Genomic DNA, 22489 nt, shown 5'->3' with positions numbered 1-22489 from the left:
GGGCTGGGCTGAGTCTGAGAAACCAAATCCAAAATTTGAAAGGAAGCGGGAGGCAGCGAGGGGCGGAGAGTGACAGCTGCGCAGGGGCCTAGAAAAGCTACTGGGTGGGGGCAGCGTGCCTCTCCCACGGGACAAGCTCCATGTCCCTCCCTCCTCCTCCTTGTGACCTGCCACCCCAGCTCTCCTCCGAGGCCCGCCTGGGCTTGTGCGCGGTGTCGTCGTTGTCGTCGTCGTCCTCGTCGTCGCCGTGTGTCTCCCCCCCACCCTCCCGCCAGCACAGCTCCGCACTGGCACCGCCTCCGGGCCTGCATAGCTCCTTGGGCAATGCCTTGCCCACACGACCTAGCCTGCCCAGAACAGCCCTGCCCTGCCCCACACAGCCCCACCCCACAGAGCCATGGGGAAGTGTCACCCTTGGTTGAAGTAGAAATCCTGAGCCCCCACTTTACAGACCCTAGCAGAGCGTGTGTGTGTGTGTGTGTGTGTGTGTGTGTGTGTGTGTGTGTGTGTGTGTGTGTGTGGTGGGGTGGGATGGGGGGTACAGAGGGTGTGAGGGGACTGGATAGATGGAGAGCAGCAATGTTTGATTCGTGGCCTATTTATTTTTATTTTTGTTAATATGGTTTTATTGATTTCAGAGAGGAAGGCAGAGGGAGAGAAAGAATCGACCTGCTGCCTCCTGCAAGCCCCCTTCTGGGGATTGAGCCTGCAACCCAGGAATGTGCCCTTGACCGGAATCGAACCCAGGACCCTTCATTCCACAGGCTGTGGCTCTATCCACTGAGTCAAACCATCTAGGGCAACCTGTGGTTGGTTTTATCCACTCATCTACTGATGGACACCTGGGCTGTTTCCAAATCCGCTGCAGGAGGCTGAACAGGGGTCTTACCATGATTGTGCTACCTGATAATGAGGGTGTCTCTCCTCATGCTGGGGTCATCAGAACATGGAGCCTGCAAAGGGTTTCCATGCACAGGATACAATTTACTTTGTGTGGCAGCTGAAGAGGCTGAGCAAAGCCTTGGAAGGACATGAGGGTTCCAAGACCAGGGGGTGGAGGGAAAGTGCATGCTGAGCATTCCACACCGTGAGTTACAATCTATGTATATAAAAGCCTAATATGCTGTGTTTGACTGAGCAGCTGACTGACCAGTCACTATGACGTGCACTGACCACCAGGAGGCAGATGCTCTGACCAGTAGATTAGCTTGCTGCTGGCTGATCAAGACTAGGTGAGATGGGGTCGGACATGCCCTGGAGCCCTCCCAAGATCCCTCCCGCAGTTCCTCCCTGGTCACCGGCCCCAGTTGGCCCCAATTGGAACTGGGAGAGATGGCCCTGATTGATCCTGATCTCCAGCCAGGCAGAGGGACCCCACCCATGCACAAATTTCATGCACCAGGCCTCTAGTCTAAGCGAGCATTCAACAGGTAGCTATGATGTGCACTATGAGGCAGGAATGTCTCTACTTACAACTTTATGCACAAAATGTTTCCTAATTTCAAGAGTAATAGTTATAGTAGAAAAACTATATAAATAACAACAGTAATTACAAGGTAATTGTCAAATAGTTTACATATCGTTATTTGTTAGGAACTGTGTGAGGTTCTCTGTGTATTAACCCATTTCATTAAAGTTTGTGGAGAATATTTGACTTTTTCTAGTTTAGCCATGGCTTCTACATAAGGATCATTAAAAAGGTCTAAAAATCAAGAAACCAAGAAGAATTCTGTTGTGCACCTTGGGGAAGCACAAATCAACGTCCTTCAACTGAAAACCGAGGTGGTTTCCCAGATCTGTGTTCCTCCCCACCCAGGGTTCACTTCCTCTTTCACTGTTGCACAAAGAGAACGACCAGAGGACTCAGCAGCCATTTGCTGGCAGCATATTTTTTGTATGCTGTCTCAGGAGTTTTTGGTGTGTGTGTGTATGTGTGTGTGTGTATGTGTGTGTGTGTGTGTGTGTGTGTGTGTGTGTTTAGACAGATATTAAAGAATCTGTCTAAAATAGTCTCGCTCTCATAATCAGTAGGTTTACCTCTTTGGCTGGGAACAATTTTAATTCTCACTAAAATTGCCATGCCCTTTGTCTTCTAAGTGTTGGGAGCACGACTGCCCATGGAATCAGGACCGAGTCTGAATACTAGTCTCTTAGCCTCTGTTTTCCCTATCCATAAAAATAAACGAGTTAACTCCTACCTCCTAGAGTTTATTTAAGTCTTTGCTCACTCTTTGCCATAGTTCGTTCACTCACTCAGTTTACCGAATACTTACCACGTGCCAAGTACCATTTTAAGGCGCCTACAGAAGTCTGTTATACCCTAAAGTTCAAACAAGTTACTATCAGTGGTCTTTTCCCCACAAAGCAACAAAACAAAGAAAACCACCTAAACAGCCGGCTTGGCTCTATGGATAGAGCGTCCGCCTGCGAACTGAAAGGTCCCAGGTTCCATCCCGGTCAAGGGCATGTACCTTGGTTGCAGGCACATCCCCGGTGGGGGGTGTGCAGGAGGCAGCTGATCCATGTTTCTAACTCTCTGTCCTTCTCCCTTCCTCTCTGTAAAAAAAAAAAATAAATAAATAAATAAATAAATAAATAAATAAAATATATTAAAAAGAAAAGAAAAGAAGAAAACCACCTAAACAGCAACGAGAAGATACAGGAAATTCCTTGGCAAGGAGCTTTACACAAAGAAACTATTCCCTGAAGGGATTCAGGAAGTCAGAAGGTCCTTCTTCACTTCCAACAGTTCTCTGAGCTCCTCGAGGTTCCTGGACTATTTTCCTTGCCCCGCACACCCAGAAACCTGCAGTGTATTCCAAGCTGTAATGATTAACACTAGTTCTTGCCCTGTCTGGCTCAGTTCATCCTCTAGCCACGCACTTAATCCTTCTGGGCTTCCCCCTTTCTCCCTCCCGTCCACACCCCTCCTCCCCCCAAATGAAAACCGCAGGGACCAGACCCTTAACTGGTTGAATATGGTAAGCAAGTGATCAGCATCATCCCGGGCTGGTTCGGAAAGCCAGGGCACTGGACAAAGGTGCGGTCCCGGCTAAAGTTCTAGGACGGGGCGGCCAGCGCCCCAGGCTCGGGGAAGAGCCCAGGATCGGAGGACGCCCTTGAGCAGACAGCGAACCCAACCCGTCCAATCCATGCCTTCTTCCACACATCACGAGGCTTTTATAGGAAAATGAAACTGAAAATGCATGGTCCTTTTCCTAACCTGATCCAGCACCTCGAGCTAGGAAACTGGTGACGGGCAGGGTTCTGATTGGCGCTCCCGGGGGGGAATATAAGCCGAGACGCGAGGTCGCGCTCTCAGTTGCGCGCTTGGTCCCCGCCTGCCGCGCTGGCCATGGCTCTCCCCGTGGCTGTGGTCCTGCTCGGGCTGCTCTGCCTGTCTGGCCTGGACGCCGAACAGCGTGAGTGCCCTCTCCCCCGTTCCTCCTCTCCCGCCGGGGCACTCTCTGCGCCACCCCAGTCCCCCAAGGGCTCTCTTTTGGCCACGGGACGGGGCGCGGGGTGGGGGTTGGGGGATAGGGGAGAGCGGTGTGGTGCGAGCCCAGAACTCCAGCTTTTTTCTTCTTCCTCTGAGAGCGTGGGTGGGGGTCCCGGAGGAGACCCCTGGCTCGCCGGGGGGCCGGGGACAAAGTGTGGGTGAGCGTCACGGCGACCCCGGGAAGGGCGGGTTTCGCTTGCTCCCCGGGCGGGCGCAGCTGGAGCGGAAGGCGGGCGGGTGGGGACAGACATTTGGGGGGAGGCACGCGGGGTAGATCAGCCCACAGCAGCCCTGCCGCGCTGGGCACCGCTGGGCACCGCCGGGCACCGCCGGGCACCGCTGGGCACCGCCGGGCACCGCTGGGCACCGCCGGGCACCGCCGGGCTGCGGCTTCCTCCCGGCGCCTGCCCGGCTCACCTGTCCCTTCGCGCTTTCCCAGGAGCGCGGAGGCAAACCTTGGCGGTTTGAGGCATTTGAGCGCTTCCACGTCGTTAAGTCCTATTTCCCCATCACACGGCGCTTTTTATCACCACAAGAGCTGCGCGTTTTTGACGACTCACGCTGGGTGCTTTAGGTCGCTTAAGTCTCAGGGCAGCCACGATGAAAATAGGAAGGTTGTTAGCATTTCACAGAGGAGGAAACTGAGGCGACTAGAGTTGAAGTAGCTTAAACACAGGGAATCGATGGCGGGCAATCCCTCCCGACTGGAGCGTCCTGCTGAGGGGTTAGCCTTTGGGCTGTAATCTTGGCGGGTTTTTTTGTTTTTTGTTTTTTTTCAGAAACGCCCGCTTTAGGTACGAGGTTGACCAGCGGGGCAGCCCTAGGCCCTTGCTGCCTTATCGTTCCAGAAGGTTCTCTCCCTTTGGCTCCTTGCCTGGTTCTTTCCGAGATGATCTAACTCAGCTTCTACTTTCAGTTTTGAAAAAGCCAAGGTTAGATAGCCATAGAGGCTGTAAAACCAGTGATAAGGGCAATCGGAGTGGTTCCCCAGTTGTCCACTGGGGACACCCGGGCATGGACCTCGTTCCAAATACCCTGTAATGTACTGGACCTTCTCATTTTCCCCTCATACGGGCCTTTGTGAAATGCGGTCTTTTGATCATGAGAAAAAATGTATTTAATGTATGATTTACTTACAAAATAAAGCATGATGTCTGTTGTCGCTATGAATGATATTTGCCGCTGACTTGTAGAAGCCTTTTATAAAATAACAAGCTGATATTTAAAAAAAATTTTTTTTTTAATTTGAAAATTTCCAAACTAACATATGGCCTGTGTAGGTCATTTCTGCGAGATACACAAGACATAGGTAATGGTGATTGCCTCTGGGGGTTAATTTTCTGCTCTGTTCCATGTGAGGGTTTTGTTTGCTTCACTGTTGGCATAAATTAATTTTTCAATAAGAGGCTGGATCCAGTTTCAAATCCAGGCCTGTCTGATATTGGTTCTCTTCTTAAAAGAGATTTTCAAGATGATTTTACAAAACCCTTCCTAGTTTCCTCAAAGTGAGAATTCCAGGCCAGATGAGCCTTGCTTTTATTATAGTTTAAGTATTAGAAGCTCAAATACAAAGAGCATTTTGATTTATCTTCACTTTTAACTTTATGGAAATAAACCAGGGCTTCATTTAGGTTACTTCAGTCCAGTCCTAGTGTAATTTTCTTCTTTTTAATATATTTATATTGACTTCAGAGTGGAAGGGATAGATAGAAACATCAGTAAGAAACATTAATGATGGCTCTAACCAGTTTAGCTCAGTGGATAGAGTGGCGGCCTGCGGACTTGAAAGGTCCCAGGTTTGATTCCTGTCCGGGGCATGTACCCGGTTTCGGGCACATCCCCAGTAGGAGGTGTGCAGGAGGCAGCTGGTCAATATTTCTCTCTCATCGATGTTTCTAACTCTCTACCCCTCTCCCTTCCTCTCTGTAAAAAATCAATAAAATATATACTTTTAAAAAATACACATTAGTGATGAAAGAGAATCAATGATCGGCGCCTCCCACACGCCCCCTACTGGGGATCGAACCTGCAACTCGGCCATGTGCCCTTGACCGAAACTGAACCTGGGACCCTTCAGTCGGTAGGACTGACGCTCTATCCAGTGAGCCAAACCAGCTAGAGCTCTTACGGGCTTTTGATATTTTCTTTCCTGGTGATCTTTCCTTCGATGATAGAGTGTTTCTAGGCAGATACATATGGTCAGAGTGGCTTGGTACTTCTCTTCCCCACCACCTTCTGGACCTGGAGTAGCAGTTGTTCTGTAGTAATCATGAACCCTGAATGTATATGGATTTTATTTTTTTAAGTGTTTTTATTGGATTTTAGAGAGAGAGGAAGGGAGAGAGAGAAAAACATCAATGTGAGAGAGAAATATTGATCGAATGCCTCCTGAATGACCCCTACCGGGGATTGAGCCTGCAACCCCGGCATGTCCCTGACCAGGAATCAACGAAAATCGCTGGGTGCACAGGTGACGCTCAACCAACTGAGCCACACCAGCCAGGGCCATATATATACTTAATTATACACATGCATTAGTGTCAGTCTGTATATTTAGTAGCAGAACACTTCTCTTCTTTTGGATGAAAAATACAGAAATAGAGTTCATATTTTATTTCTGCACCTCCAGGGTTGGTCTAGTCATACATCCCCTTTTGAATATTTTATTGATTTTTTTACAGAGAGTTAGAAACATTGATGAGAGAGAGTCATTGACCAGCTGCCTCCTGCACACCCCCCACTGGGGATGTGCCCACAACCCAGGTACATGCCCTTGACCGGAATCGAACCCGGGACCCTTTAGTCCGCAAGCCGACGCTCTATCCACGGAGCCAAACCGGTTTCGGCCATACATCCCCTTTTGGAAACCACTGTTCTGTAGCATTAGGCAATGTATTCTGAACCCAGCTAGCTATAGAAATCATTTCAGAGTGCCGATTAAAATGCAAACCCCATTTTTATGCATTGCTCTACATGGTCATGATGGTGAGTATGTTCTCCCCCAATCTCCAGAGTCCTCACCCTATCTTATTTTCTAACTCAGCCATTGTTTCCTATTGTTCTCATTCATTTAATATATTCGCCAGATTCTGGCAGCATATAAATCTTGTAGCCCATGAAATCAGGTACAAAAACAGATAAGGGCTTGGTGTATAAACTCTGGGCAGGAAGTAATGGTTGTGTTTTGTAAAATATATACTTCGGGTTGACTCTTTTAGTAATCTGAGCAACTAGTAATAATAACATCTACCATTTACAGAGCACCTGCCATTTACAGAGTCACTTTACTAGACACTACACATAGAGAAGTCAGATGGATGTCAATCTAGGCAGGAGCTGGAATAAAAAAAAGAAAGATGTAATATGAGTTTTTTGATGTGGATGCTATGAAGGGTGTGTGAAGTGAAAAATGAAGTTTGAAAAGTGGTTAGGGCCAAATCATGTAGACTTTTGAGTGATGTAAGGAATTTTATGGGTGTTAAGAAGCCATAGAAATAATTGCCAGATAAAGAAGTGATCAAAGATAATACAGTAAAAAAAAAAAAAAGTGCTCCAGCCCTAGCTGGTTTGGCTCAGTGGATAGAGTGTCTGCCTGCGAGCTGAAGGGTTTGATTTTGATCAAGGGCAGATGCCTGGGTGCGGGCTCCATCCCGAGAAGGGGCGTGCCGGAGGTAGCTGATCAATGATTCTCTCATCATTGATGTTTTTCTCTCTCTTCCTCGCTTTTCCTCTCTGAAATCAATAAAGAAATATTTCTTTAAAGTGCTCTCGGGCACTATTAGTCAACAAATTGATAAAAATAATGTATTACCCTTTCTGGGTTTTGGGGCCAGCTTTTCTATGTGTCAGCTTTTTAAAATTGCTATTTGTGCCCTAGCCGGTTTGGCTCGGTGGATAGAGTCTCAGCCTTCAGATGGAAGGTGCCGGGTTTGAATGTCCTTTGGTCACAGGCTCCTCCACAGCCTGGGGCCTTGTTCGGGGCCATGCAGGAGGCAACCAGTCGATGTGTTTCTCTCACATTGATGTTTCTTTCTGTCTTTCCCTCTCTCTTCTACTCTCCCTAAAAATCAACAGAAAAATATCCTTGGGTGAGGATTGACAACAACAAATTTGTTAGTCGTTATAATTTCTCATTTTGATTAAATATTCATTTTCATATTAAAAAAAAAAGTTCTTGAGAGCCTCCACAGGAAGTTTTGGCACAGCTGAAACCGGTTTGGCTCAATGGATAGAGCGTCGGTCTGCGGACTGAAAGGTCCCGGGTTTGATTCCGGTCAAGGGCATGTACCTTGGTTGCGGGCACATCCCCGGTAGGGGGTGTGCAAGACGCAGCTGGTCGATGTTTCTCTCTCATCGACGTTTCTAGCTCTCTATCTCTCTCCCTTCCTCTCTGTAAAAAAATCAGTAAAATAAAAATAAATAAATAAAAAGTTAAAAAAATAAATAAAGTTTTGTCACAATTTCCAGTGACAGAAGAAGATACTATTAGAAATCTGCCAGAAAAAGCCGAAAAGGCATGTGTAGGGGAATTCTGTGGGAAAGATACTAGGTCGAAGTTTATCCCTCAAAATGGAGGTAGCCTTTTGGAAAAGTGGAAATGGAACTGGGAGAATGGATGATCAAATTCAAACATGCGGTGCCTGATCTAGCTTTTGACCAAGGTAGCCCAGGTGCCATAGTATGCAATTTTCATTTGCCTCTCTCTCGTGTTCCTCAGGGAAACCAAGGATCCAGGTTTACTCGCGGCATCCCCCAGAGAATGGGAAACCTAACTTCCTGAACTGCTATGTCTCTGGGTTCCATCCTCCTGAGATTGAGATTGACTTGATGAAGAATGACGAGAAGATGCCAGTGGAGAGGTCAGATCTGTCATTCAGCAAGGACTGGTCTTTCTATCTTCTGGTGCACGCAAACTTCACTCCCAGCGCAGGAACTGAGTACAGCTGCGTTGTGAAGCACGTTACTCTTTCTACCCCCATGAGAGTTAAGTGGGGTAAGTTTTCACGTTCTTTCCTTAAAAAACATGCTGCGTCTCTATTCTGACAGTTGTGTCTGAATAGAGACACAGCATAAGGCTGCTTTGATATTAAAAAAAAAATGATTGTCAGGAAATAGTCTTAAAGCTCTGATACATGGCACCTTCTGAGACACCTCTGCACACCACGGCCCTGGAATTGGCAGGTCCCCTGAGGTAACAGTGAGGATCAGCAATTAAGGATCAGCAACAGCACTTGCACAAATGCATACTCATTCCCAACTTTTCTTACCTACTGGCTTCGTCAGGCTTTCCTGACAGCCGCATGGATATTTAGGACCAACAAGAGTCTCAGGGAAGCACGGGCCTTTGTAAGTCCCGCAATCCTGGACTCCTCCAGCTCTCTGACTGGGTTGAGATCTAGGCTAGTAGGCAGAGTTGGGTCCAACTAGGTCGCTCTAAACAAGGTACTCATGGTTAAGGACAGCAGGCTATCCTGCCAGACATTTGTTAATACATAGTATTTTAAAAATAAAACTTATTGTTTTCCTTTTTCTTTCCCCATTTTCTTTTTCACAGATAAGGACAAGTAACCAGCATCACGGAGGTAGGTTTCTAACTTAAAAAAAAAAAAAAAAAAAAGCTTTCTTTTTTTTTTGTTCCATTATCCCGGGGACTATTTCCAGGTAGCTCTAATATGATAACCCTTCGTGTACGGAGGACATTCACTGGGGTAGCATTTCAGCAGGCAGAGAAGAATCCTGCAGGGGCACATTCCCTTTTCTGGTGGAGTGGCATGAGTGAGGTGTGTGGCCCCAGCTGTGGCTCTGCCCACATCATCGGCCCTCTAAAGGAAGTCAGGGGGGCTGCTGATGTGGTGTGACAGGATAGAGGCAGCTGGTTACCCATACCACCTGCAAGGGTTTGCTCTTTTTTTCTGCCATTTCCACATGGAATATCTCTGAGCCTTCAAAAATGAACCTTTCTCTTTTCTTGCATAGCAATTGCATTATTATTTTGTCAGGTGAGAGGAGTGGCATAGTTCTGAAGCTGTCCCATTCCTTCAATCTCCTGTCGAGCACTAGCTGTGGGCACTGTTTTGCCTTCTAGAGGCTCCCAGTCCAATAGAGGAGAGAAATAGAAACAGGGTTATAACTCGATATAAAGATACTAAAATGGATGTAACTCCAAGGGGCTCCAGCCGCATGAAAGAGGGGAGAACTGGGCTTTTCTGCCTCTTTGGACAGAGTAGAAAGCCTCTTCAAATTTCCTGTTATATTTTAGGACAGGGAAATTAATTCAAGAGAGCATTAAAGAAGCTGGATGACCTGACCAGAGTCACACAGTAGCCGAATGATAGAGCCAGAATCTGAACTGTAATGCCAGCAATTCCTTTCTCTTAGGTTGTGGGAGAACCAATGGGATAAACTAAAGGGAAATGCTCTTTGTAATGGGTCTGGAAAATTGTCTGCAGCTACTTCCTTTACAAATGGTGATGTACTCAGCAAAAGTTAGACAAGTTGGGTGGTGTGGTCTGTAATCCAAACAAAATAAGTATACTTGCTAACAAGACTTTCCTCTCTCTCCCCTCAGGTTTGAAGATGCCTGCCTCATTTGGATCCAACTAATTCAAAATTCTGTTTTCTTTTTAATGCAATATACGTATTATGCTTTATGAGCAGATTAAGCGGGAACATTGAGCTTAACGCAAATGTAATCTTCTTTATAATTTTACTTTGGGTTTTATGCCTTTCTGAATGACCAAGCTTCAGAAGTTTGATGACAATTGGGAAGGGACAATTCTTATGTTCAAGATTACCATTATGAAAGAATTTTCAAAGAAAATTTACCTTTAATCTATATTTCAAACATTTTGATATTTTTGTTTCATTAAATAAAACTATAATAAGTTGATGTGTTCAGTTTTTTATACATCTCTCCCTCTCTTACCCTTTGTTTCAAACAGGGAAACAATGTTCAAGTGTCACTTGAAGAAGAGTGTAAACCCCGTCCTATAGGGTTTGGTTCACGGAGGAGGGGGCCTCAGGGATGTGCACTTTACAGAAGAAGAACAGGATCCCAGAGAAATTAAATTATATGACTTAGTCAGGGGGACACACCTGTCTGCTAAAGACTATGCTTCCATCTTTTAACCAGAGTTCTGATCCCTGGGCCAAGACATAAGGAATTGGGGACAAGAGTTTCTGGAGAATTTCATAGTTTAGCAAGCAGTAGATAAACTTGGAATGAAAAATACTAGATTTTTCAGTTTCAAGGCATAGTTTACACATAATGACCCTCTTGGTGCATTTTTTTTATTTGACAAAAAAATTCAGTTAGCTAGTGCTAGGTACTGACAAGATGAATAAAACACAATACTTTTCTCAAATTGCTCAGTTTAATGGAGTGGCAGACATGCACTCAAACAATTAATGCATCCTGATAAAGAGTATAGGTAGCATAGGTAAGCCCAAAAAACTAGGTCATAGGAAAGTGTGTTAAGGGAACAACAAAACACTTTAGGTAGGTGTTAGGGAAGCCGTTTATTTGCTGGGGCTGACACTTGATGGAAAGTGGTCCTCCCTGTTGGTGATTGGGGCTGGGGTGGTCAGGCAGCGGGGGGGAAATTTTGAGATGTATAGAGGTATGACAGGTGTGGGTTATTTCAAACAGTGGAGCAAGGATACCTGAGGGAAGATCTGTAGGAACTTACCTGAGAAAATTGAAGGGTGACTTACACCAATAACTATTCACTCCTGACGCACAGTAGAATTATCTGTGGTACTTTTTAAAACATATCAGCTCATGCCTGGCCAGTACAGCTCAGTGGTTGAGTGTCAACCTATGAAACATGTGGTCATGATTCAATTCCCAATCAGGGAACATGCCCGGGTTGAGGGCTCCATCCCCAGTAGGGGGCATGTACGAGGCAGCCTATCAATGATTCTCTCTCATCATTGATGTTTCTCTTTCTCTCCCTTCCCTTCCTCTCTGAAATTAGTAAAAACATATTTTAAAAACACACACATACCAGCTCTAAAAAATAGTCTATTAAAAAACAAACAAACAAACAAAAACCCACACCCAGCTTTCTAGGTTCCAATCCAGAGCAACTAAACCAGTCTCTAAGGGTGGAGCCCAGACAGACAACAGTATTATTATCTTAAATTAAGTCCTTATGTATTTAGAGCAGTTTTAGGAAAATAGCAAACTTGAGAGGAAGGTGCAGAGATTTCCCATATATTCCTTGCCCCCCACCAACTGCAGCCTCCCCCATTATCAACATCCCTGACCAGAGTGGTGCATTTGTTACAGCTGATGACCTACATTGACATCATTAGCACCAAAGGCATAGTTTACTTTTTGATTCACTCTTGGAGTGTTGTATATCCTATGGGTTTGGACAAGTGTATAATGACGTGTCCATCATTATGGTATACAGAGTAGTTCACAGTCCTAAACACCCTCTGTACTCCCAACATTCATTCCCCCCCACCCCCCAACTTGCAGCAACCACTGATCTTGTTACCCTCCTCAGTTTTGCCTTATCCAGTATGTCATATAGTTGGACGCATGCAGTATGTAGCCTTTTCAAATTGGGTCCTTTCAGTTAGTAATGTGCATTTATGGTTCATTTGTGTCTTTTCATGACTTGATAGTGCATTACTTTTTAGTGTTAAACAATATGCCTTTGTCCGGGTGTACCTCAGTCCATTTATCCATTCAACTAATGAAGAACATAATGGTTCCAAAATTTGGCAATTATGAATAAGGATGATACAAATATCGTGTGCAAGCTTTTGTGTGGACATAAGTTTTCACAATATTGTGGGTTTTTTTTAAAAAATCTCTAGATGGTTCTAATGTGTAGCCAAGGTTGAGGCCCGTTGAGTTCAATTATAAAGGACTTCCTGTTCCATGTCATTCAACAGAACTATTTTGTGAAAAGCTTGTTTGCTGGCTAATGGTCCCATGTAATACTCCTCGGGACTATGCCTTTGTTGCCCATTTCAGAACCACAAACTGATCAGAGAGGAGGAATATTGGGGCTTAACTATTCTCATTAAATACAATTGTGCCATGCAAATTAAACAAAAGTCTCAATGTTGATAATAAAGAATTAGACCTTACACACTGACATAGAAGAATAACCATGCTATATTGCTGAAGTAAAAAAGTAATTTCTAGAAAAATGTCATGAATTATATATTTGTATCATACACATCTGTAAATTCATGGCCTAAATTACTGTAAGTGGTTACTCAAGGAGAAGGATAAACAAAAGAAGCTGACTAGCCTGTTAGGAAATTAATTTGCTGAAAGCCATTGGCTGAGTTTCAGCTGGCATTTTCCTGTGTGTGTCCATGGGGGAAGGGATTGGGGGAGGGTTGGGAGTGAAGGAGTGATGGTGAAACAGTACAGGCTCCTACTTTAAGCAGAGATGTTTCTCTCCTGCTGCCATCAGTGTGGCCCATGTTCTGCCCTTCTATGTACTGGGAAATGTGGGAGTTGAGCCAACTATCACCTACCATGGCCTGGCCAAATGGAAGGAAGCTGGAAACCATAAGACCCTCCCCCCTCTCCCAAGCAGAAGGCAACTTGTCTCTCAGTTTGAAACAAATTGATTATTTGAAGAATTATTTGGCTAATCTATAATAATAAAAGCATAATATGTCCTTCCGGATGACCTTCCAGACGAAGCCTGGGCTGTGAGGGAAGCCTGGTTCCCATGTGCCGGAGAGAAGCCTGGGTCCCGGGTGCCGGAGGGAAGCCAGTGCCAACAGCTGGGGGAAGGAAGGCCTACTCTTGCACAAATTTCATGCATCAGGCCTCTAGTTAATATATAAAACTTTTCTTTTAGAAAATGTATTGTAAAATTGTTTTTAAATTGTCCTCATCAAATAATGAAAATTAAAAAAAAAATATCATAAATGTTCACAACGGAGATTATCACCTTTTGGACCCCACTGGATTTTCTCAGTGTGTACCCATCACTCTCCATTTTATATTATGGCATTTATTTATTTATTTATTTATTTATTTATTTATTTATTTATTTTTATGGAAACCAACATTTTATTGAGCTCTCCTCACCCCTTAGAAATCTACTCCAGCAGATTCTCTCTTTGCTGTGTGCGTCACAGACATGGGGTGTGACCAGCAGGCCCCGACTGCCTGCTACATAACACACCCAAGAGGGGAAGGCTCCTTCTGGAGCCAAAAGAGCAGTTAACCATTAAATATCCCAGAAGTATAATTCATTTCTCTTACAAAAAAAAAAAAAAAAAAAAAAAAAAAAAAAAAAAAAAGTATGAAATCGCAGGAATGTCCCAGCATTCAGCCGAGACCGATTTGGCTCAATGGATAGAGCGTCGGCTTGGGGACTGAGGGGCCCGGGTTCGATTCCGGTCAAGGGCATGTGCCTTGGTTGTGGGCATATCCCCAGTGGGGGGTGTGCAGGAGGCAGCTCATCCATGACTCTCTCTCATCAATGTTTCTAGCTCTCTGTCTCTCTCCCTTCCTCTCTGTACAAAATCAATAAAATATATTTAAACAAAAAACAAAAAACCCGGGACCTTTCAGTCCGCAGGCTGACGCTCTATCCACTGAGCCAAACCGGTCTCGGCTCCCTTGGGGGGTTTAAGTAAAAGATGGTCCTCACTCTGGACAATTCCTCCAAAGGTTAATCTGTAGGCAAAGCTCTTTTTTTGGCAAATCTTTTTTTTTTGGTTTTTCTTTCTTCCTTTTTTTTTTTTTTTTAAAGGCTTTTATTGAGAAATCAGTTATACAGAGAGAAGTTTAACTTTTTTTTAAAAAAAAATTGATTTTAGAGAGAGAGGGAAGGAGTGGGAGGGAGAGAGAAACATTGATCTGCTGCCTGTACTCCATTGGGGATAAAGGCCACAACTTGGACATGTGCCCTGACTGGGAATTGAACCTTCTGACAGCAGTGTAGGAGACAACACTCAACCAATTGAGCCACACTGGCCAGGGTTACCTTTGTTCTCTTAATTGAAACACCATTTGGATTTCTGCCTGAATCAGAGCCTCCTAATTTTTAATTTATTTTTTTAATCTCAAAAAATTGTTGCCACTCACTATGAAAGGCCTTTTGTTTTTAGATTAACAAGTCATGAACATCCTGAAACAACTGCTACTTGGACTTTCTGTCTCTGTCATTTGCATACTGGAACTAGCCAATCCCTGTGAACCTAGCCAGCAATCATTCATTTGCATTTTGTGGTTTTTGCCTTTATGGACCCTGCCTTTCTGTGTTTTCTCCAAAGTGCAGTTTGAGTTGCTATATGAATCTATGTTTCTTGGATTACAATCCTTTGCTCAAATAAGTGCTTTTTGTTTTTTATTATGGTCTAAATCTCTTCTTTGGTTAACAGAACCATGACATTGAAGACTGGAAGTTGCACTATATTGATGGCTCAGATTCAGATATGGTATTGCTGGTTGTGGTGTAATTCTCTGAATGGTGAATAGCTTTAAAACTTGAACAACAGCCCTAACTGGTTTGGCTCAGTGGATAGAGCATTGGCCTGCATTCTAACTCTCTTCACTCTCCCTTCCTCTCTGTAAAAAATCAATTAAGCCGGGACCGGTTTGGCTCAATGGATAGAGTGTCGGCTTGGGGACTGAAGGGACCCGGGTTCGATTCCAGTCAAGGGCATGTGCCTTGGTTGCGGGCACATCCCCAGTAGGGGGTGTGCAAGAGGCAGCTGATCGATGACTCTCTCTCATCGATGTTTCTAGCTCTCTATCCCTTTCTCTTCCTCTCTGTACAAAATCAATAAAATATATTTTTTAAAAAATCAATTAAAAAATATCTACCTATCTATCTATATCTATATCTATATCTATATCTATATCTATATCTATATCTATATCTATATCTATATCTATATCTATATCTATATCTATATCTATATCTATATCCTTGAACAACATACAAAACTTGATAGCTGCATTCCTGAAAAATTCGGGGTGTATGGGCCTGACATAATAGTTGATAAATATTCAAGGAATAAATTAAAATCAAACATGTTTTCACATGTGATTGTAAAGCCCAAATTATAAGCATGTTTTTCATACGTGTGTATGTGTGTGTGTGTGTGTGTGTGTGTGCCCTTCAGCCTCTAAATACCTGCAGTGAGCCCATTATTGAAACAAGGAAAAGTAAGGCATTAATTTATCAAATTTCTCTTTAAGAAACATTGCCTTAATTGACAACCACCCTTGTAGAGTTGTTGATCTAACGACTAGGGTAAAGAGGAGGCGGGGACAACTCCCCTCCCCGCCCCCCAACCCCGCCCTTCCCTTTTCTCAGAAAGCAGGCGACTTCAGAGAAACCGGAAACTAAGGGACTGGGAAGTCCCGTTTTCTAACTTATAACAGCACTTTTTGCCCAGAGACCACTAACGAACACACCGGGCTCGAGTTTTGATTGGGCCGTTGAAAAACTAAAATAGCGAGTTAAAGGGGGAGCACCCCGGTGCCTTCTGCCACCCGGCTGGTGGGACTAAGTGCCGCGACTCCTCGCTCGAAGACTTACTTGAGCTCAGTTCTTCGCTGGGCACCGCTGCCAGCTTGGGCGCGGTCAAGGTGGGTACCTCCCCCGCGTCCTCCTCTCCCTCCGCATCTCTCTTCCTGCTGCTTCTTCCTGGCCCTGGGACTCCGGCCATCCCCGCCAGGTTCAGCCCATTCGGGATCCTTCGGGATCAGACAAGGAAGCCACGGAGAGGCCGGAATGGGTAGCTAACTGGGGAGGGGGAGAGGAACAGCACAAAATATTTAGGTTTTTGATGAGCCGCTGGGTGCGTGAGTGAGGTTGGGGGTGGTGGGCACTGCTTTCGGGGCTGCGCAGCCTGCTCCCCGAGGGTTCGCTTTCCCTGGGCGCACGAGGAGGGGGAGAGGCAGGTGCGTCCCGAAAGGCAAATACCTGAGTGGTTGAGAGTGTCAGCGTAAGAAGCATTCAAACCTGGTGTCAGCGTAAGAAGCATTCAAACCTGGTGCCAGCGTAAGAAGCATTCAAACCTGTAGAGAATTTTTGTTTGAGCCAAACTGCCAGCAATTGCTGAGAAGCAAAATCTCTACAAATTGAGAAAATGGTCCAGAGAATGGTAGTTTGGCATCTTGTTTTAGACATTATGATCAAAAGAGGAGGCATAAGTGGGTTACATGAAATCCATTGGTGATAGATTAGGGAGGTAGGGGAAAGCAGGTGGTGGTGGGAACCTCTGGGACTGGATTAAAAGTAAAATGATATTCACATCTTTACATAGGTGGGTAAGGACAGTTAACTGTCTGCAGTGAACGTGATCTCAGTAACAACGAGAGGATTTGTGGTCTCATGCCCAGTTGCATTGGCTGTGCCCTAAGAGGTCTGGAATCCCAGACCTTACCCTGACATTCCAAAAGTATGTTATGGAAGATGCAAAAAGACAATAGACAGGCTTAATGAAGGTAAAGATTGACTTTTGTCAGGGAAGATTCTAGCCTAGAACATGACTATCTGCCACAAACTGCTTTTAGTTAAAAAGTGTTAAATTTCAGACCATCCTATGTGGTTACTTTTGGCTGTTGAATTTGTAAGGCTGCCATGCAGGCCTTCCCTGGGCTTGTCAGGTTTACTATGTGGCCCCTTTTCATCCACAAGGGTAGTGATCCTGTGAGAGGCAGGTGTCCGTGGGAAAGTATTGCCTAGGTAAGTGTGTCAGTGCATCTGATGGAGCGCTGAGCACTGCACCCGCTTCTGGGCTCACCCCGTTTTCCTCTCGAGCTCCACACTTCTTCAACCAGGCTCTAAGATTTGTGTCTCAATCCAGATTTGTGTCAGCTGTTTTGCATAACATTTCTATGACAGCTTGTGTGTTTATTTTGGCAAGAGCCTCATTGAGGTATAATTCACAAACTATACAATTTACCTATATTGGTATATAATCCAGTGGGTTTTTAATATATTCACAATGTTGTGTAACCATCACTTCAATTTTATTGGTTTGTTTTTGTTTTTCAGAAAAAGAGGAAGGGGAAGAGAGAGAGAGAAACAGCCATGTGAGAGAAAAACATCGATTGGTTGCCTCCCATACACACCTGCAACCTTTTGGTGTATGGGAGGACACTCCAACCAACTGAGCCACCTAGCTAGGGCCCTTCACCTCAATTTTAGTACATTTACATCATCCCCCAAAGAATCCCTATATCCATTAGCAGTCACTCCCATTTCTCCCCATGGATTTGCCTATTATTGACATTTCATATAGATGGAAGCATACAGGAAGTGGTCTTTGTGATTGACTTGTCACTTAATATGAAGTTTTCAAAGGTCATCCATACTATAGCAAGTATCAGCACTTTATTCCTTTTTGTATTAAACAATTCCCCATTGTCTGGATATGCCACATTTTGCTTTTTCATTCATCAGTTAATGGACATTTGAGTTGTTTCCACTTTCTGATATCATGAATAATGCTGTTGTCAATATTCATATGCAAGTTTTCCATGTGAACCTACGCTTTCAATTCTCTTAGGTATAAACCTAGGAGTGGAATTGCTGGGCCATCTGGTAACTCTATGTTTAATATCTGAGGAACTTCCAAACTGCTTTCCAAAGCTGTCACATCATTTTACATTCCCATCAGCAGTGTATGGGAGTTCCAATTTTTCTGTATCCTTGCCAACACTTATTATCTTTTATATTATTGCCATCCTATTCACTGTGAAATGGCATCTGATTGTGGCTTTTATTTGCATTTTCTTAATGACTAATGATACATTATTTTAAAATTACAAAATAATTTATAGAGCTTTCATAAAGTTTTAAGAACTTTAACCTTCTAGGTCACGTAACCAAAAGCCACAGAGAGTAGACTCAAACCAAACTCTCTGTGATGGGTGCTTGAACTCCATCCCCTCTTTCCTGGAACAGAATCTGGGCTAAAACTCTTCAAAACTCCACTTGTGCCCCTTTTAGAGAATTATGGGAAAGATGAAGCTTTTGTGCATACACTTAAAAGTTCATGTCTTAATTGCTGTTAGAAACTCAAATATGCACAGGACTTTTTGGTCTCTCCATTTTTACAGTGTACCCTGGAATTCCTCCTAATGGATCTTGAGTGAAGTTGTGAGCTTTTCTTGGTGCTTATGATTGTGTGACTTGGCCTAATGATTGTATGCTTTTCTTTCTGTAAGGCATTTTGGATCATGTGTGCCCTTTTCCCTCCACCATCTGGACATGGAATAAGGAGGGACACAAAGCTTAGGCTTTGTTTCAATGTGTAACTATAAAAAGTGTTTGATATGCATGTTCTTTATATATCTATACATTTTATACCACTAACAATCTTACTTTAAATATTCATAAAGCTTTTTTTCTCCTTTTTCAGTTAAAAATTCAGTTTTATAAGTGGCTCCCAGAAGATTCACCCCTGCTCACCCCTGTGGGAGCACAGCAGTTGTGGAGGTGGAGCCAGGACCGGAACCAGAACCAGATAGACTCGAAAATCTGGACTTTAAATTCTTATGTAAGTCAGAGAGGGACTGATCACATCTGTGAGACACTGAGGACTTCTAACATTCACTGAAAACTGAGGACTGGGTCCAAAAAGCACAATGAGTGCAAGTACATGCGATGGTAGAGTGGCGAATTCTAGACAAGCTCGAGAATTTTGTACAGCTGGGGGTGGAGGCCCAGCTCCCGAGATGGTCTTTGAATCAAAACTGATAGAACTCGGAAAGAGTGAGGAAGTGGTTGACCTCACCTCTGACTCTCTAGAACCTGCAGTGATTGACCTAACTGACCATGACGCTGTTGTGATTATTGAGGAAAGGAGGAGACCAAGGAGGAACACAAGGCCATTGCAAGGACAAGCTGGCATCTGTGTGGTGAGCAGCGACAAGAAGGGGGTGATGAGAGACAGAGATGTATATGTGACCAACAGTGCTTCCCACAATGCCCTGGAAAAAGAAACACTACCTGGTTATATCCAGTGCCGGATTTGTATGGATGGGTACTTGGAGATGGAATTGAGTAGTCGACACATCTATTCTACAGCCTGTGGCCACATCTTCTGTAGTCAGTGCCTCTGCACTTTCCTTAGAAATACTAAAAATTGCCCAGTTTGTTTGAAAAAAATTGACCGCCGTCGGTACCACCGCATTTATATATAACGTGTGCTGTGTTGCTCAGGATAGACAACCCCCTGACTGAATTTTTCCATGTCCTTGTGCAGAAACTGTGGAGTTGTTGGTGTTCAATTCTCTGAGCTCCAAAAGCCTGATTTTAAAAATTATTCTCTGGAGTGCATGAAAACTCTTTTATTGTTCACAAATGACGAGACTGCTTTTTTATTCTTTTGGCTTCATGCTTGCAGGCCTGAACTTCTGTTGCTATAGTGAATCAGAGACAGGTGGTTGTCCTCATAGCAATTTTCCCTTTTTTTCTCATAGAAATCAATTTTTAACTGGTCACATGTGGGCATTTTGGATCATGTAAATAAGAGCAACATCCTAGATACGGGGGAGCAGGCAAATGGAAGGAAGCTGGGAGACTGACAACTCTGAAAACCAGAGCCACAAATATGAGTTTGGACTTTTATGAGATAAATAAATAAACTTCATTCTTGTTTAAGCAACCATTATATTGGGTCTTGTTTAGAGCAATCGAGCCCTTATTTTAATTAATGGACTAGGCAGGATGCTGTCTCTGGCTTTCTCTGGATTTCCTGATTCCACTGAATGGAAGGAAGTCAATCCTTCCTGTCCAACCAGCAGGGTGGAGTTGGGTATTAACCTGGGCAGGCACCAGGTCCTGCTGGGACTGGTGGTTCTCAAGGTCGGCCTGGGTGGTTGCCTAGGCACACTGAAATCTAGAGCTGTGGTTCTGTGCTCTCTGACCTGCCAAGCCAAAGAGGGGCTGCCTTCACCCTTGCTTTACAGGAATGCCTGCCTTCTACTGCGCTGATGAGCTGATCAACAAGATGGCCTGCTTCTCTGAACAAGCACATCACTGCCTCACCATCCCTACTGCTCCAGCAGCCTGCTAGGTCACAGCAGGCTAGGTCACAGGCCTTGGGAAGACCCCCCCCCCACACACACACACACACACTAGCTCTTGTTCCTTTTGCAGAGAATCACTTAGCACTTAGAATTGGAGAGGGTGTGATTTCCCTGGTGCTCTTTCCTTTTCCTTCAGAATGAAATGTGCAGTAAGGTTTGTTCCTTACAATGGTAGTAGCAGTGTTGCTTTCTTCCACGGAGGCTGCCTTGCCAATGGAGCAGTGCCCACCCCTGCATCATGTCTGTCTACTCACTGCAATCTCTGGAATGTCCTATACTCAGGACCTCAGTGCTTGACTCAGCACAGAAAATGCAAGATAAATGTGGTATACTCTCTTTGTATGCTCTGAAATGAAATGAGGAAGAAAAAGAACATGAAAATGAAAAATAATAGAAGAACGTTCTAAGTATTATCTTCTTACATTTCAATAGATCATCTTATGAATCTCACTTTGGAGAGTATTAGTTGCTCTGTGACATAGCACAGTATATCACATACTATACTTCTCTGTATATAAGACACTTCCATGTATAAGACACCCCCTACTTTTCCAACCCAAAATTAAGAAATCAATATTTTAAACATAAAACAGAACACATTTTTATTTAGTAATTACCACAGGTAATGTTTACATGCCAGTACTATGATATTATGCAGCATATCACTTTATTCAGCCTCTGTTGCAGCCCTACTCTCTTCATCATCATGTTTAGTTCCAAACATCAATTTCTTGAACTTCTATTGTATCACTGCTGTCTTCTGAGTCACTGTTTATATATATGAGACTATCCTCATAAACTGGTGGCATTTTCTGAGCTAACTTTATTTGTGTTCTCTTGGCCAACTCTTCCCTCCTCATGAAATTGCCTTTCCTGTAAAATCAACAATATTCATTTTGCTTGCAAACATTCTTGCCTGACATTGAATAAGCTTGGTTGACACACATAAGCCACTCTGGCGCTGCTCCATAATCCAAGTCTTAAGCCTCTGCTTCAAGTTTTCCCCTTTTGCTGGTTTTCCTTTTAAGGTCTTCTTCTTTTTTTGGCATCTTAAGGAGTTGTTCTTCCTGTTTTTTTCCACTGTCAGATCATATATCAGTCGGTGGAGGTCCAAATTGTCCCTCCGCAGCTCTATTTCCATGCTCTTTTGTATAGATGATTATATTCAGTTTGAATTTTGCAGAGTAAGACAAACACTAGTATTTATCTTTCTATTTTTATTTTATTTTTGACATCTTTATGGGCTCAGAATCACTGGCCCTCATTGCATCTGTGCACTCTCCACCTCAGTGACAATAAGCCTCGTGATTGGAGGAAGCCTGTTTGACAAGGTACGGGCAGCTATGCACCTCCCTCCCTCCTTGGCTGCCTTCCGTGTATAAGATGCCCCTCTATGATGCAGGGATGGGCACTGCTCCATTGGCAAGACAGTCTCCGTGGAAGAAAGCAACACTGCTACTACCATTGTAAGGAACAAACTTTACTGCACATTTCATTGAATGAAAAAATATGGCAGTTGACCAGTAATCAAAACACTTGAGGTGCCTATTAAACACAGATCCTGCTCCTGCATGTACTGTCCATGTGCCCGGGATAAAGAGCACATTCTCTCCAGTTTGGAAGCAGCTCTCAAATCTCCCTATTGTATTCTACTCTGCTCACTACAAATGTACCTCACCTGCCAAGTTCATGCAGACATTTCAGACTTTGATATTTGATTTAAGGGGAAAAATAGGATCTGACTCTAAAGAATTAAGATAAATTTTTTAGACAGCAAAATGCACTAGTGTCAGGGCATGTTCCCTTTTCCTGCGGAGTGACACGAAGAAGACACGTGGCCTCGGGTGTGGCTCTGCAGCATCACTAATCCTCTAAAAGGAGGGCAGAAGAGCTGCCAGTGGGTGTGATAGGATAGGCCATCAGATAACCACATCATTTGCCTTCCCTGC

At 44.2% G+C, this 22489-nt stretch overlaps 2 protein-coding genes across 8 annotated transcripts; both read left to right on the top strand.

The window, feature by feature from the left end:
* The first annotated feature begins 3275 nt into the window (after window positions 1-3275).
* B2M (beta-2-microglobulin) lies at window positions 3276-10383 on the top strand. The gene is made up of 4 exons (XM_036443684.1): window positions 3276-3422; window positions 8217-8492; window positions 9054-9081; window positions 10068-10383. Exons 1-3 carry the CDS (start codon window positions 3356-3358, stop codon window positions 9065-9067), a joined length of 357 nt encoding a protein of 118 aa, XP_036299577.1. The 5' UTR covers window positions 3276-3355; the 3' UTR covers window positions 9068-9081; window positions 10068-10383.
* A 619-nt stretch (window positions 10384-11002) lies between these two features.
* On the top strand, window positions 11003-20117 carry LOC123652536 (E3 ubiquitin-protein ligase RNF4-like). Of its 7 annotated transcripts, none has more exons than XM_045583072.1 (3): window positions 11047-11063; window positions 13576-13725; window positions 18869-20117. In XM_045583072.1, the coding sequence occupies exon 3, from the start codon at window positions 19095-19097 to the stop codon at window positions 19650-19652; it is 558 nt and encodes a 185-aa protein (XP_045439028.1). In that variant the 5' UTR covers window positions 11047-11063; window positions 13576-13725; window positions 18869-19094; the 3' UTR covers window positions 19653-20117. The 7 variants fall into 7 exon arrangements, with proteins under 7 accessions (XP_045439019.1, XP_045439028.1, XP_045439014.1 ...); XM_045583058.1 differs by lacking the exons at window positions 11047-11063; window positions 13576-13725 and adding exons at window positions 15628-16085; window positions 16766-16900; XM_045583077.1 differs by lacking the exons at window positions 11047-11063; window positions 13576-13725 and adding an exon at window positions 16114-16297 and having other exon boundaries at window positions 18869-19006; window positions 19932-20117.
* Window positions 20118-22489: the final 2372 nt, after the last annotated feature.

Source organism: Pipistrellus kuhlii, unplaced genomic scaffold (assembly GCF_014108245.1).
Source record: "Pipistrellus kuhlii isolate mPipKuh1 unplaced genomic scaffold, mPipKuh1.p scaffold_m20_p_1, whole genome shotgun sequence".
Lineage (NCBI taxonomy): Eukaryota > Metazoa > Chordata > Mammalia > Chiroptera > Vespertilionidae > Pipistrellus > Pipistrellus kuhlii.
Note: the sequence above shows the minus strand (reverse complement) of the source record. Positions and strands in the feature narration are given on the sequence as shown.